This window comes from Hipposideros armiger, unplaced genomic scaffold (genome assembly GCF_001890085.2).
Source record: "Hipposideros armiger isolate ML-2016 unplaced genomic scaffold, ASM189008v1 scaffold_443, whole genome shotgun sequence".
NCBI classification, from domain to species: Eukaryota; Metazoa; Chordata; class Mammalia; order Chiroptera; family Hipposideridae; genus Hipposideros; species Hipposideros armiger.
In genome coordinates, this window is record NW_017731793.1 from 214718 (window position 1) to 227938 (window position 13221).

The following is a 13221-nucleotide window of genomic DNA, read 5'->3' on the forward strand; positions in this document are numbered from 1 at the left end:
GACAGCAACTTGTCTGTTTCCCTTCCCCGATTCCCCAATGCTGTTCCCTCCCCCAATTCCCCAATAAAATCTTAAAATAATAACAAAATAAAATATTTTTTCTATCAATATTTTATGAGGGGTTGAACATAGAAAAATAACATTCTAGTCACTTTTTTTTTGAGAGGCAGGCTTTCCTTGAGACTCTCATACAAGGTGATGGATGACTAATGTTAACCTCCTAAAGAAAACGCATACTGAGCACAGAAAGGCACTTCTCCAAATACTCTGAACCAGCCTGTCACACTCTAGGAGCTGCCTGTCCTATTTTCTTTTGGAAACAGCTCAGTTCAGACTTAAGCCCTGTTGCTCTCAGAGGCTAGGGGATGCCTGAAGACTGCCATCGGTTTCACACAGTGGTGCTCACACAGGTAAGGAGGGGTGCTCGTGGAGGGGTCCAAGTGCTTGCTTCTCCTCTGATGGGGCGTGGGCGGCCAGAGGCCACTAACCCCATGAGTAGTCTTGCTCACTCTCCATGGAGGGACATGTGATCCAGCAGGTGGGCTGGGACCAGGCCTCTGTGGCCGCCTGACTCCCCATAATAGAATCCGTTTTCATCCACAGGCCCATAGACTCTGACCACATCCCCTGACTTCAGGGGCAGCTTGCTCTTCCCCGGGCTCCCTACTCCCCCGTCCTTGGGGTCATAGTTCAGAGCTGCCATCGTGGTTGTTGGAGTCCTCAGTGGGGGCCTCCTGGGGTTCTCTTGGGGCATGAGGAAGGAGCCTTGGTGGCTGGTGAGCCCCCCAAAGTCATCGAGATGGGCCATAGAAGGCATGTGCCTTTGTGCCGGCAAATGCCACCTCCTGTCAGTCTGCTCCATGCCCACTTCTGCCTCAGCCACCAGGTGCCCAGGGATGTTGCCCACTTGTCCATTGCATTCACCATGGTAGAAGCCATGTGGGTCCTGAGAACCCCACACTTTCAGTAACTGTCCTTTCTGGAAGGCTAGCTCCTCCTTTGCAACCTCAGGGTTGGCAGACATCGCCAGAGGGTCATAATCAAAGAGGGCCACAAAGACCCTCACTGGAGTGTCTGTGCCTGTCCCCAGCAATGGGGTGTTGCCCCTGGACATCTTAATGATTTTGCTGGACGGAGCTGGACAAGGCACCAAGGTGGGCTCATGGAGCTGGCACTCTCTCTTGCCACCCAGAGCCTGACCTTGTCCGCTCTGGGTCTTAAGCTCCCTTTTCTGCTCTTGCTTCTCTGTGCCCCACAGACGGAAGCACACTGCCTCCTCCTCCTCCTGCAAAGTGTCATGGAAGTCAGACACGTATAGTTGGCTGGTGCTCAACTGGGGAGGGGTGAATACTTGGGCTTCTTGCTTTTGCCTAAGGATCTTCTCAAGGGCAGCCTTTTCCTGATGTGGATCTTTCTCGGGCCCACACTCAGGGGACAGATGGACAACTCCCAGAGCAGGGTTTTGGCAGGTGCCCATGTGCCGGTGGTGGTCTTTTTCTCCCATAGACTGACCACTGGGCAGAGGTGACCTGTAGTTCTGGGGACTCTTCTGAAAGAACAGGTCCCTTCTGCACACCTCCCAGACCTTTGTGGGCACCTGGGCTTGGCTGCCAGCCCTTACACTTGGACATTCTCCATCTGAACTCAGGTTGGGTATTGGGGAGCACCTCCTTGGGTGTTCTTCAGGGAATGCTTCTAGGAACTCGGCCTGGGGCTCCCCACAGTTTTCAAGGGTGTGGAGGCTGGCCTTGGCACTTAGAGGAGCCAATGCCAGTCTCTGAGGGCAGATGGGGAAGGTGACTCTGGAGAGGGACAGGTCGCCACAGGTGTAGCTCAATGGAGAGGTCTCTGGCAATTGATGACAGGCGAAACAGTCATGAGGGATCTGAGCTGGAACTGAGTCCACAGACTCGCCACAAAGCGACATGGTTCTCACCGAGACCTTCTGGCACATCAGGGGCAGCTGGAGCTGGGATGATTCCAATAGGGTGCTCCCAGCAGTGGCATCAGTGACTTCTACAACCTTAAGCCCATCAGCATACACAGCATAGCCAGTGACCTGGACTCCGTTGGAGGACCCAGCAGAGTCGATGGTCACTGGGAGCCAGCTGACCACCAGGAGGCCTGGTGAAGTGTGGTGCTCCACCAGCACATCCAGTGGAGGGTCAGGGGGTCCTGCCAAGGGCGTATCAAAGGTGATGGTGGAGGATATAGTTTCCCAGTGCACCTGTAGCGAGTCCCATGGCAGCCACACCTCTACCTGCACCTGGTACCGTGTGTTGGGATGCAGGTTGTGGAAGGTGTAGCTGCTCATACCCGCTGGGGTCAGGGCATGCTCTTGTTCATTGAGGTACACCATGTGGGGGTGGCTGCTGCTGCTGTTGACCCAGGTGATCTCGGCCAATGTGGCTGCAACATTCCGCAGGTGTAGTTGTTTGGGGGCCACGCAAAGGACCCCTTTGGCTCCCAGAAGGGGTCTGAAGAAGCCCTGGTCCTCCACACTCTGCAGTGAGCCCAGCCAGCTGTCTTCTGTCTTGGTATCTGAGATCTCTACTGCCATTTCTGTCTTGGAGACTGCACTCACCACCTGGCATGTCCCCCTTTGCACAGCTCCCTGAGTTTTCCTAGGCAATAAGCTGTGACCAGCATCTTCCTTTGAAGCTTTGCCCTGCTCAGTTGGAAGTTGAATGGGACCAAGGTCAGGGGAGTTGGGGGACAGGCAGTCAAGGATGTCACTGTCTGGAATCTGTTCTACCATATTGGAGGGCACTAGGCCCCGCCGGCCATCCTCAAGCTCTCCTTCATAGAAACCATCCTCATCCATGTCCCCAAAGATATATATGTAATCCCCAGCCGTGAGGGGCAGCTCACTCTCAGGGTGCTCGTTAGGCCCCTCAAATGGGTTGTAGTTATATCGAACCAGGAAGATCTTGAGCTTGGCTGTGGCAGGGACCTCTGAGTCACCCACTTCCAGGGTGAAGGACACACTGTCAGAGTCCAGATCCTCCATTTCACTGGCCGTGTCTATGTCCAGAGTAGGGCAAGATGGTACTGTGGCCCACGTGGACTCCACCTCAGAGGAGGAGTTCGACTGGGAGGTGGTTTTCTTGGCCTGGGGCCTGGAGTCCAGAGGTCGGCTAGCTGGGACTCTGTCTAGCACTTGTGGGGCACTGACTGGCTTCCCAAGGGCAAATGGGCTCTCTGGCAGAGAGGTTTCCTTCTTCTCCTGTTTGTCTCTGTTGGAGATCTGTGACGATGCTTGGTCTTCAGGCACTGGCTGGAACTTGATCTTTCTGCTCTTCCTTCCTTGGGAATCCGGGGCTTGGGGGGCCTTCCGGGGTTCCAGGGGAGGGTGACCAGGCTGACACTGCAGCACCGGCATCTCCTCCCTGGCAGCATGGAGATCACACAGGGCCTCCTGCAGGTCATGCTGCAGCTGTTGCTGCATGTCCTGCACATGTGCCGCCTGCTGCAGCAGCTGCTTTGCCAGAAAACCCGCCGTGTTGCGCTCCTGGCACGCGCGGCCCAGCTGCCCGCGCACGTCGTTGTTTTCGGCCTCCACTTTCCGCGACCAGTTCGCCTGGGCCTGCAGCTGCACGTTCTCCTTGGCCAACCAGGCGCCCTCGCGTAGCGCCGTCTGCAGCTGCTCCTTGGTCTTCTCGCCCCGCCACCGTGCGGCCGCCGCCTGCGCGCCCAGCTCCTCGCACTCGTGCCGCCGCGCGCCTAGCTCGCGATCCAGAGCCAGTACCTGGCGCCGCGCCTCCTCGCAGGGTGCTTTCTGACCACCAGCCTCCGCCGGGGCGCTGCCAGTGGCCTGCTGTAACGTCAACTGCCTCTGCAGGCGCAGCACCTCCCGCTGAGACTCGCGCTGCAGCCGGTCCAAGTCGCTGACGTTGAGCCACTGGGCGCTGGCCGCGCCCCCACTAGGGTGCGGAGAACTGCCGGAGCCCGAGGCGACGAGCGCCTGCAGCAAGTGACACTCCTGCTGCAGCTCTTCGATCTGCTTGTCCTTGGCCAGCAGCGTGCTTGCCTGCTCCGACAAGTCCCGAGCGCGCTGGCGGGCGAAGGCCTGGCACAGCTCCAGGTCAGCGCGACTCTCGCCGGGCACAGGCGCACTCACAGCCCGCAGGTTGGTTTCTTGCAGTTTGCGGGCCCGGTCCTCTAGGCGCCGCGCCAGGCCTGTTAGCTCCGCGTGCTTCACCTTGAGCCGCTTCACCTTCTCGTCCACCTTGTCAGGGAAGCCTGCGCGCCGCAATTGCATGTTCTCTGCGTGCAGTTCAGAGCAGCGGCGCGCAAGCACCTGCAACACCTCGGACAGTTCCGAGTTCTGCTTCACCAGTTCGTGGTAGTCCAGGCTCAGCGGCGAGAGGGTCAGGGCCTCGCAGGACTGGCTCCCGGAGTCTTCTCCACCTGGCGGGTCGCTAGGTTCCCCGTGCTCGGGTGGTGGTGGTGGTGGTGGTGATGGTGGTGGTGGCGGCGGCGGCGGCGTTGGCGGCAGCGGGGGACTCGGGGAGCCCAGGATGGAAGTGTCTGGAGAGGAGGAGGCCCGCTCCTCGGATTCGGGAGCCTTGGGGAGACTCAGGGTGCTGTTGAGCGAGCGGGAACGCGCTAGTGCCAAGGAATCGAGGGAGCTGGCGCGCGTGGGGAGCAAGCTGTCTAGGGAGTTGGGGCATGCTGCGGGCACCAAGTCAAGGGAGCGGGAGCGCACGCGGACGCGGACGCTCCGGCTGCCAAAGGATTCGAGTCGACAGGCGGATTTTGTGGAACGGCGAGACTCGCAGGGGGTCTCAGGGTGCTGCTCTTCCGAAAAATGCACAGTCTGAGGGTCGGGGGTGCGGGACAAAGCCGGGTGCCAGCGGAAGTGCTCCAGGATGTACTTGAGGAAGAACTGGCGCTCTACGTCGAGCGCCGCCTGCAGGTGGCGGATGCGTGAGGCTTGCTCGCCGTCGGTCTCCCAGCGAAGTTGCGCCAGCACTTCCTGGAGGCGACAGCGACACTGCGCGGCGGCGACTTCGGGCGCCCCCGCGCGGCCGCAGTAGCCGCGGTTTACCAGCTCCTCGGCCAGCTGGCGCTGCAGATCCCTGGCCTGGCGCACGACGCCGTCGCGCTCGCGGTGCAGCAGCTGCTGCAGCTGCCGCATCTCGGCCTCCTTCCAACGCAGCAGCTGCCGGATCTCGGCCTCTCGCTCCCGCAGCACTTCCTCTTGCAGCTGCCGCAGCTCCCGACTGCGCTGTACCTCCCACTTGGAGCGCAGATGGTCAACCAGCTGCTGCCGCTCCCGCTCGGCCGCCTCTCGCAGCTGGCGTGCCTGAGCCGCGAAGCGACGCCGCTCAGCCAGCCCGCGTCCTCGCTCCGCCTCCAGCTCGGCCCGCAGCTTCTCCAGCTCCCGCCTCTGCTCCTCTAGCATCCCTGCCGCCGGGCCCGGACTAGCCATCTTCTTGGGTGTCGAGCGGCTGCCACCCGAAGGGTTGGGCGAGTCCTTGGTCATGGTGGCAGTGGCCCAGCCAGTCGCCTGGCCGAGGCCACTGCTCGCCAACTGCCGCCGCCTGGGCCGAGGCCAACCGCCCCGCGCGCTCCTTCCGGCGCCCCTGGGGGTCTCCGCGTGCCCCTTCCGCCTCTGGGCATTTCCCCACCCCCTGCTGCGGGTGCACCAGCCCTCGCTCCTCTCCAGGCTGCCTATGCTGGGCTGGGCTCTTGACACCCCTGCTCAACCCAGCCTGTGCCCTTCCCAGGATGCCCCAGGGTCTCTCTGGTTCCAGGCCTTTCCCTGTTCTTGGCACCATGTCCCTTGTGACCCACCCCAGGCATTCTCCCAAGCGCTGTACAATCCTTTCAGGTCAACAGGCCAGTGGGAAGCCAGGCTGCTCTTCTGGCTGGAGAAAGGGGCCACCCTTTGTGGGTCAAGATCACAGATGGGGTGTAAGCAGACCTAGCCTGGCCCTGCCATGGGTTCAGGCGGTGTTTCTCTAGGTGGATGAAAACCACAAGGTATGCCCAAACTTGGGGATGGACCCTGGGCTCCCAGCTAAGGGAGGGTGACTCTGGTGCCTGCACCCTCACTGCGCCTATCCTTCCAAGGACCCCCTCTGGTGCTAAGCGCTTGCGTACATTATTTATGTAAACCTCCTATGCCCATTTTCTAGATGGGAAGTGTTGAGCCCATATCTTGGGCATGGTACCAGCTGAGACGGGAGTAGGGCTTCTTCAAGGACCAAAGAAAGCCCTGACCTGTGTTTTCTTGGTTCATTTTTACAATCATTCTGGAAGGATGCTCTGAGAGATATAGACATCTCTGTGGTCACACAGCCCAGAAGTAGTTAAGTGGGGACTAAAAACTGCAAAACTCTGTGCCTCCACAGTCCATCAGTATTCTGACTCTTATCTACCCAATCTCAGGGTCGCTGCTGTGAGGACCCCTTCTCATTGTTTCTCCCAGGGGAGAGTCATATTCTCCATCTGCGGGAGAGAGGGTCAAGTAGAAACCTGAGTAGGGTGCTGGCCAGTTGGAGAGTCAGGGAAGGAGGTGAGAGAATGGGGCTGCCGTTTGGTCTGGCTCAGGAGTGCTTCTCCAAAAGGTAAAGCCAGAGGCCCCTATGAGCCCATCTGGTTCCCCACATCACCTTTAGTCTTGCTGGAAACAGCAAGACTAGAGAACTTTCCATGGTTTGCCAAAGCATAATGTGATTAGATGGTTAGGGCTGGAGGACTTCTGGAGTCAAACAGTCCTTCAGCTTCTTGTGCCATTTCCATGTCCTCATCTGTAAAATGAGCCAATAATGTAGCCCCTTTCTGGGCTGCGTGACCTCCCAGAATTCCCTGACCTCTCTGAGCATCCATTTCTTCTGGTTGTGAGGTTTCAATGAGGTGAGAACACACAGTGCCTGGAACAGAGCAAGTCTCTGGTTGGCATTAATTTTAATCCTAGTTCTTTTTAGCAGCTAGAGAAACAGGTCTACAAAGGCAGGAATTTGGCCGAGTTTGGGCGGGGCTGCCATGATGGAGGCAGCACAGACACTCTGTGCTTTCTGGACTCACTCTGGATGCTTATGGCAGGTGAGAAAACTCAGAGACCTGAGTTTCCATCTAGACCCTGCTGCTTTTTGACTGAGTGACCATGACTGGTTACTACTTCACTTCTCCCAGCTTCTACACAATGAGTATATGACAGCACCTGCCTCCCATGGTTGGAGGGACACCAAGATTCTCTCAGCTGAGGGATGAGTGTGCATAGGAGCTGCACCAAAATCTGGGTAAGTTCTCATTTTCCCATCCAGAGCTTGGCCTGTACCCTCACAAGCTTCTTCCAGGGGTATGAAGAATACCCCTGGCTCAAAGGCCTCTGGGCCTTTGCATGTGTGGTTCCCTTGCCTGGGATGACAACCTTGCCTAACAAAAAAAATAGCAATGTACACTGCAAACCAAGCACCTACTATGTGCCATGCTAAGTGCTTGCCATACATTATTTAAACCACTCATTTTATAGATAAGGAGTCTCAAGTCCCAGTGGATTAAGAGTTCTGCTCAAGATGATCGGGCTCATTAGTGGGTCCCACACAACCCTGGTTTTGTCCACTCACTTATTACTAACCCTGTCTTGTTCTTTGGCCTCAGCTTAGCTGTTTCTCCTCTAGTAACCCTTCCCTGACCCTCAGGCTGGGCCTGGGCTCCCCAGGACTCTACATTCCTGATCGCCCCACCTGGCACCTCTCCTTTTGGAGCAGGGACATGTTTGTGTCGCTGCCTGGGGTAGGCTCAGAAGAAGTGTAAATGAAAAGCCCCTCCCCAGAAAAAAGGGGTGGGGACCCAGGGTCTGGTAGGCAGGAAGGGCATGCAGGGCACTGCCCAACCTGGCCACCTGGCCTGCCTACCTCCCACATTCAGGCACCACCTGGAAGCAAGGGCTAGGTCCCCAGGCTCCAGGCTGCCCATTGGGGCCTTGGACAAAGGCCTCACGTGGGGCTGGGAGTGAGGGTCTGGCCTCAGCAGAGATGTGGGTGGGGTCCTGAGCTGTGAAACACACACACACACACACACACACACACAGCTTCTCTTAGCCTGGCCGCCTGTGCGGTTAGGAGCTCAGGAGCCCTACTTAAATCTGGCTCCTCCCTGCCCTTCCTGCCCGGGCACCAAGTGGTTCCTGAGAAATGCGGATGCATATCTGATACCTGGCCATTTGCATCCAGACCTTAATGTTGTGTTCACATTAGTGACCCTTTTGCTTCTCTCTTTATGTTTTGGCCTGGCCTGGGCAGCACCCAAGGCCTCTCATAACTCAGGCTCTGCTGCTCTGAGGATGGCTGTCTGGCCATGAGCCACCTATATAACCTTTCCTAGTGAATTTCTCCTTCCCCAGCAGCCTCTCTTCTGTGCCTGACCTTCCCCAGTTGCTCCTAGTGCAAGACAGACAGGCCCTCTCACTTACATAGTCATTTCCTCAGGAAGGTGGGCAGGTGATTTTGGCCCCATCTCACAGGTGGGAAAACTGAGGTTTAAAGAAGCAGGTACTGTGTTTATTCAGACTGTGGCCCTGTGGGCCCCACCCTTTTTGTTATACTCATATTTTTAAAACCAGGTTCCCTTGAACCACTGGTATGCCATAGGCAATGCCTTCGGGTGGTGGTGAGTTACAAGAACACAAGGAATTATGACTCCAGATGTTCTCTTTGAGAGGTGAGGTGAATGTGAGGTGGGGAGGTTGGCAAGATGCAAGGATGGCCTTAGCCTTGAACTAGTGCTAGGCCACTGCACATGGTAGCCAAGGGGAGGATGTCATCATGGAATACTCACTACAGCTCTGTTTGTCATAGGAGGACCTAGGGCTCAGTGGGAGCAAGTGTCTTGCCAGGGCACATGGGCAGCCGTGGCAGAGCCAGATTGTCACTCCAGGGTGGTATGTAGGGCTTCACAGCTCAATGTCCTGTTGCAGCCTAGAGGAGGGCCTCCAACATGCCAGGAGAGCAGGCTGCTGCCAAGGAGGAGGACTCTGGGGTGAGTCTCTGTGAACCCCACAGTCACCATCTAGGAGCTGCCCGTGATGGCCCCACCCATGGCATGTCAGAAGCATTCTGAATATGGCTGAGTGGATGAGCAAACCAGGGCTTCCCTAGGGCTGGGCTTCTGCCATCCTCACACTCATCATGTTGTGCACTGATTGTCCAGTAACCTGTCTGTCACCCCCAAGAACACTGAGCTCAAGGAGAGCAGAGACCAACATCAGCTCACCATGTTGCTGCGTTCTCTGGGTCTTGACTTTCTTGCCCATAACATGAAAGGGATGGATTACATATGTGGTTTTCAAACTGGATTCCTTAGGGCTCTAGGGTTCCTGGGAAATAGTATAGGACCTTTGGGGTTGGAGAAGATATGCCAGGAACTAAAAGGGGGACACTGCCCCTACTACTTCAGTAGGACACAGCCACTCATTACTGTCACTTATTAGTTTCTAAGGAGGACTTTGGTTTAATAGTGTTTTAAAGAGGTGTACTGCTAGAAACAAGTTTGAAAACCTCTGGGTTAGAGACCTCCTATGTATTATGTGCACACACATATGCTGCCCCGACAGTCTGTGATTCCACTGATGCTGAGAGAAGGCACTTGCCCCTTTGCATCTTGGTTCCCCCACATCGCCAGCCCTGTATTCCATGCTGCCTCTGCCATAGCCCCAGCCTATGACCTTTGTTTGACCCAAGTAGTCATGGGGTCTGGAATCCTGGATAATCTGGTTCACAGCCTCCTCTTCCAGTCTAGCCTAGCCATGTTCCAACTTTTCTACCCATGTCCTGAGGTTTGCAGAGTTTGCCTGGCCTTGGTGAGGGCCGTGGGCTACATGCGAGGGTCCACTGGAGGGTTTTACATTTCCTAACCTCTGCAGCTATAGTAGCCCCAGATTTCCAATCCAGTTCCCTAATTTTTGGATCAATGTGTTTTCAGTTCTCTGATGTCGTCTCTAGGACAGTGCCTGGCATATTGTAGGTGCTCAGTAAATACATGACTGAAGAAGACAGAGGCAAACAGCCTAGATGTGGCCTCTGTCCTCATGGAGTTTACAGTCTAAGGGAGGACACAGAGGTTAAACACAATATGGCAAAGGAACATAGTGAACTGAGAGCTTGGGCAAGTGTTGTGGGTGGGGTGTGGTGTTAATTGGGAGAAGAAGTCCACCAGAGCAGGCTACCCAAGAACTGAGACAGGAGAGGATGTGAGGTCCAGAGCTGAGATCAGATTTCAGACAGAGGAACCTACAAAGCAGTCTGGCTGCCTGCACTTGTCTTCTCCCATGCCCACTGCACCCAGGGCAAGCCCATACCCCTTCTGGCATTGATTCTTAACAATTTTGGGGTCAGCCGAGTGGCTCAGTTGGTTAAGAGCTTGCTCAAGAGTGCGAGCTTTGAGAAACACTGGTTCGAGTCCCGGCCCAAGCTGAGCTGCCGCTGAGCTGTCAACAGGTGGCAGGATGGCTCAGCTAAAAAAACAACAAAAAAAAACAATTCTGCTCATGGTTCTCCTTTGCCTGAGGAGAAACTGGAGCTCAGAGAGGAAGGGTCACTCTGCAGGATCCCAACCAGGTCTTCTCTTTCTAGGTCCTGGAAAGGCCTGGCATTCCTAGCACTGCTCCTTACTGGATGGGACTGGATACCTGGAGAAGGACTGTGCTGCTCTCTTCCTCTACTTCCTGGAGCCTACTCTGGATGGTCTACGTCTTCCTGGGCAGGGAGAGGCAGTGTGTCAGCTTCCAGTTCTCGGGTCAAGGCCCCTGGCCTGCTGGGCTGGTCTCTTACCCTGGCAGCCCTGGCCCAGCAATTCACGAGTGTGCTTCTGTGGGTGGCCAGTCTGCTCCCACCTGCACTTTACATGCCTTGTCCCTGAGTCCTCATCACAGCCAGGGAGGTTGTCCCTGTCCTCTCCAGATGAGGAAATGCCCAGGTCACACAAGTACTTGTGCCTAGTCCTGTGTGACCCAAGTCCGGGCTCTGAACTGGTGCCATATAGCCTAGCCCAGTGGCTCTGGCAGCCAGAGTGTAATTGTAATCCCTAAGCCCTTGGACAAATGGCTGCTGCTTCCTGAGGACCCTGTTGCTATTGGCAACATCATGGTTTTCCAGCGACCCACTGTTGCCAAGACAGACCTATCTTCCATCTTCTGTCATCTCTACTTCTCTCTCCTCTGGACCTATTTAAATCACTCTCCTTCCTCTGCAGCCTGAAGCATGAGGCCTTGTCTACTTTGTCCAGTCATTTGGCTGTTGCTCTAGATTAGGGGACAGTTCTTTTTTTTTTTTTTAAAGATTTTATTGGGGAGTTGGGGAAGGAGAACAGTGTTGGGGAATTGGAGAAGGGGAACAGCCAAGTTGTTGTCCTTCAATCTTAGTTGTGAAGGGCGCAGCTGCCTCAGCTCCAAGTCCAGTTGTTATCTGGCCACCCATCTGTGGCTCGCGGCCGCTCAGCTCAAGGTGCCATGAGCTTGGGTGCAGCTCACTGGCCCATGTGGGAATCGAACCAGTGACCCTGTTGCTCAGAGCTCGCACTCTTAACCAACTGAGCCACTTGGCTGGCCCCAGAGGACAGTTCTTTATCAAATGCTTTTTGAGTGCCCAATCTGGTCAGGGTGGAGTAAGAGCCAGGCACCATGTTAATTTCTTTATTCTTCAAACACAGAGAACCTCCAATGGGGTTTGCTGAAGGGAGGAAGGAAGGAGGGAGTAAGGAAGATAGGATAGAACAGAAGGAGGGAGAGTAGGAGGGAGGGAGGGAAAGAGGGAAGGAGACTTTTAGGTCAGACCTTGGTTTACCTCTCACAGTCCTAGAGCAGACTTGGGCTCAAGCCTCTGATCTGCTGAGTAGCTGAAATAAAGTTGATTGACCCCTTGAGCCTCAGTTTGTTCCTCTGTAAAAGGGATTGATAATAGTTCCAACCTCAGAGGGCATTTGGAGGAAGTCAATGCTTGTGCATTTTGCACTTGTGGGAGCCCACCACACAGCAGGCTGTCAAGTTCCTCAAGGGGCGGGTGTGGTAAGTTGAGTCCTTAGGAATGACTAGACTTGCCAGATGGATAAGGGGGTGTTGGAGGGAAGGAATGACAAAGGCATCACAGGCAGGGTGGGTGGTGTGGCTGGAGCACTGGTTATAGGAAGGGAGGGATGTAGGACATGAGGATTTGAGCCAACAGAAGCAGGTCAAGACAGAACCTCACCTGCGTGGACCAGACTGGGATCTACCTCCTGGAGCTCCACTTCCTAGCTGGGTGATGCCAGGCAAGCCATTCTCTCAGGGCCTCAGTTTCATCACCTGTGAAATAGAACATGTTAGCATTGCTCTGTGGTGCCAATGAACTCAGTGGTGGGTGCAAATGTCTAGTGTTCAGTGCCAGGCACATAGTCAGCCTTATTGAGTATGAGTGTCTATTGCTAATCCCTGCCTTAGCAGAGGCACTTTCTTTTCCCTGCAATGTCTCTTGTCCTCTCTCCTGCTGAAGAACTCCTTCTGTCCCTGGCCCTGCCCCTGGCCTCTGTCAGGTCCCCACTCTGAGTCCCTACACCTCACCAAATCCTCCTACCTTCTGTTGTTTTCCTTGGTGCCTTCCCAGGATGCTGCCAGCCCCTTAATGGCAGGGGCCACCTTTGTGTCTTCCTCTCTGAACCTAGTAGGTGAGCACCCAGGACCCTGTGCTGATTGGAGGAAGGAGCAGCATGTGGTAAGGTTGAGCAGAAGGGCCTGGAATCCAGAAGGAGGAGGAAGAGGAGGAAAAAGCCACTTTTGATGGGAGGCTCAAGGAGGTGGCATGAAAAGGTCAGGTCTGAACGAAGAGGGTTAGCTAAGTGAAGGGAGGAGCTGGTGTGACCAGAAGCCAGACCAGAAGCTCAAAGACCAGGCAACTTCCACTGGGACTGGGTACCTTTCCTGTGTGCTGCTCACGGCCTCGGTTCTCTACCTGCAAAGTGGGTACAAGGGAGCCATCTTGCAGGGCAGTGGTGAGGATGCAGGAAGATGCCACAGCAGGGCTGCCATGAGCTACTGTGAGTGGCTGGCTCCCAGTGTGAGCTGCCATGAGTGGCCGTCCAATGATCGGTGAGCAACTGCCTCACTCGGGAAGAGCGCAATGATAATACCAACATGGGCCAGTGAAGCGATGTCCTCCATAACTAGGCTGAAGAACAAAAGGACAGCAAATTTCTGTTCCCCTTCCCCGATTTTCTAATGCTGTTCCCCTCCCCCAATTC

At 55.6% G+C, this 13221-nt stretch overlaps 1 protein-coding gene across 1 annotated transcript; it reads right to left on the reverse strand.

The window, feature by feature from the left end:
- Positions 1 to 249: 249 nt before the first annotated feature.
- Positions 250 to 5488, reverse strand: LOC109394905 (RIMS-binding protein 3A-like). Its single transcript, XM_019665459.1, has one exon. The coding sequence runs from the start codon at positions 5486 to 5488 to the stop codon at positions 506 to 508; it is 4983 nt and encodes a 1660-aa protein (XP_019521004.1). The 3' UTR covers positions 250 to 505.
- Positions 5489 to 13221: the final 7733 nt, after the last annotated feature.

Coding starts and splice junctions, on each gene's coding strand:
- LOC109394905 (XM_019665459.1), bottom strand. CDS start 5,488: ATGACCAAGGACTCGCCCAACCCTTCGGGTGGCAGCCGCTCGACACCC.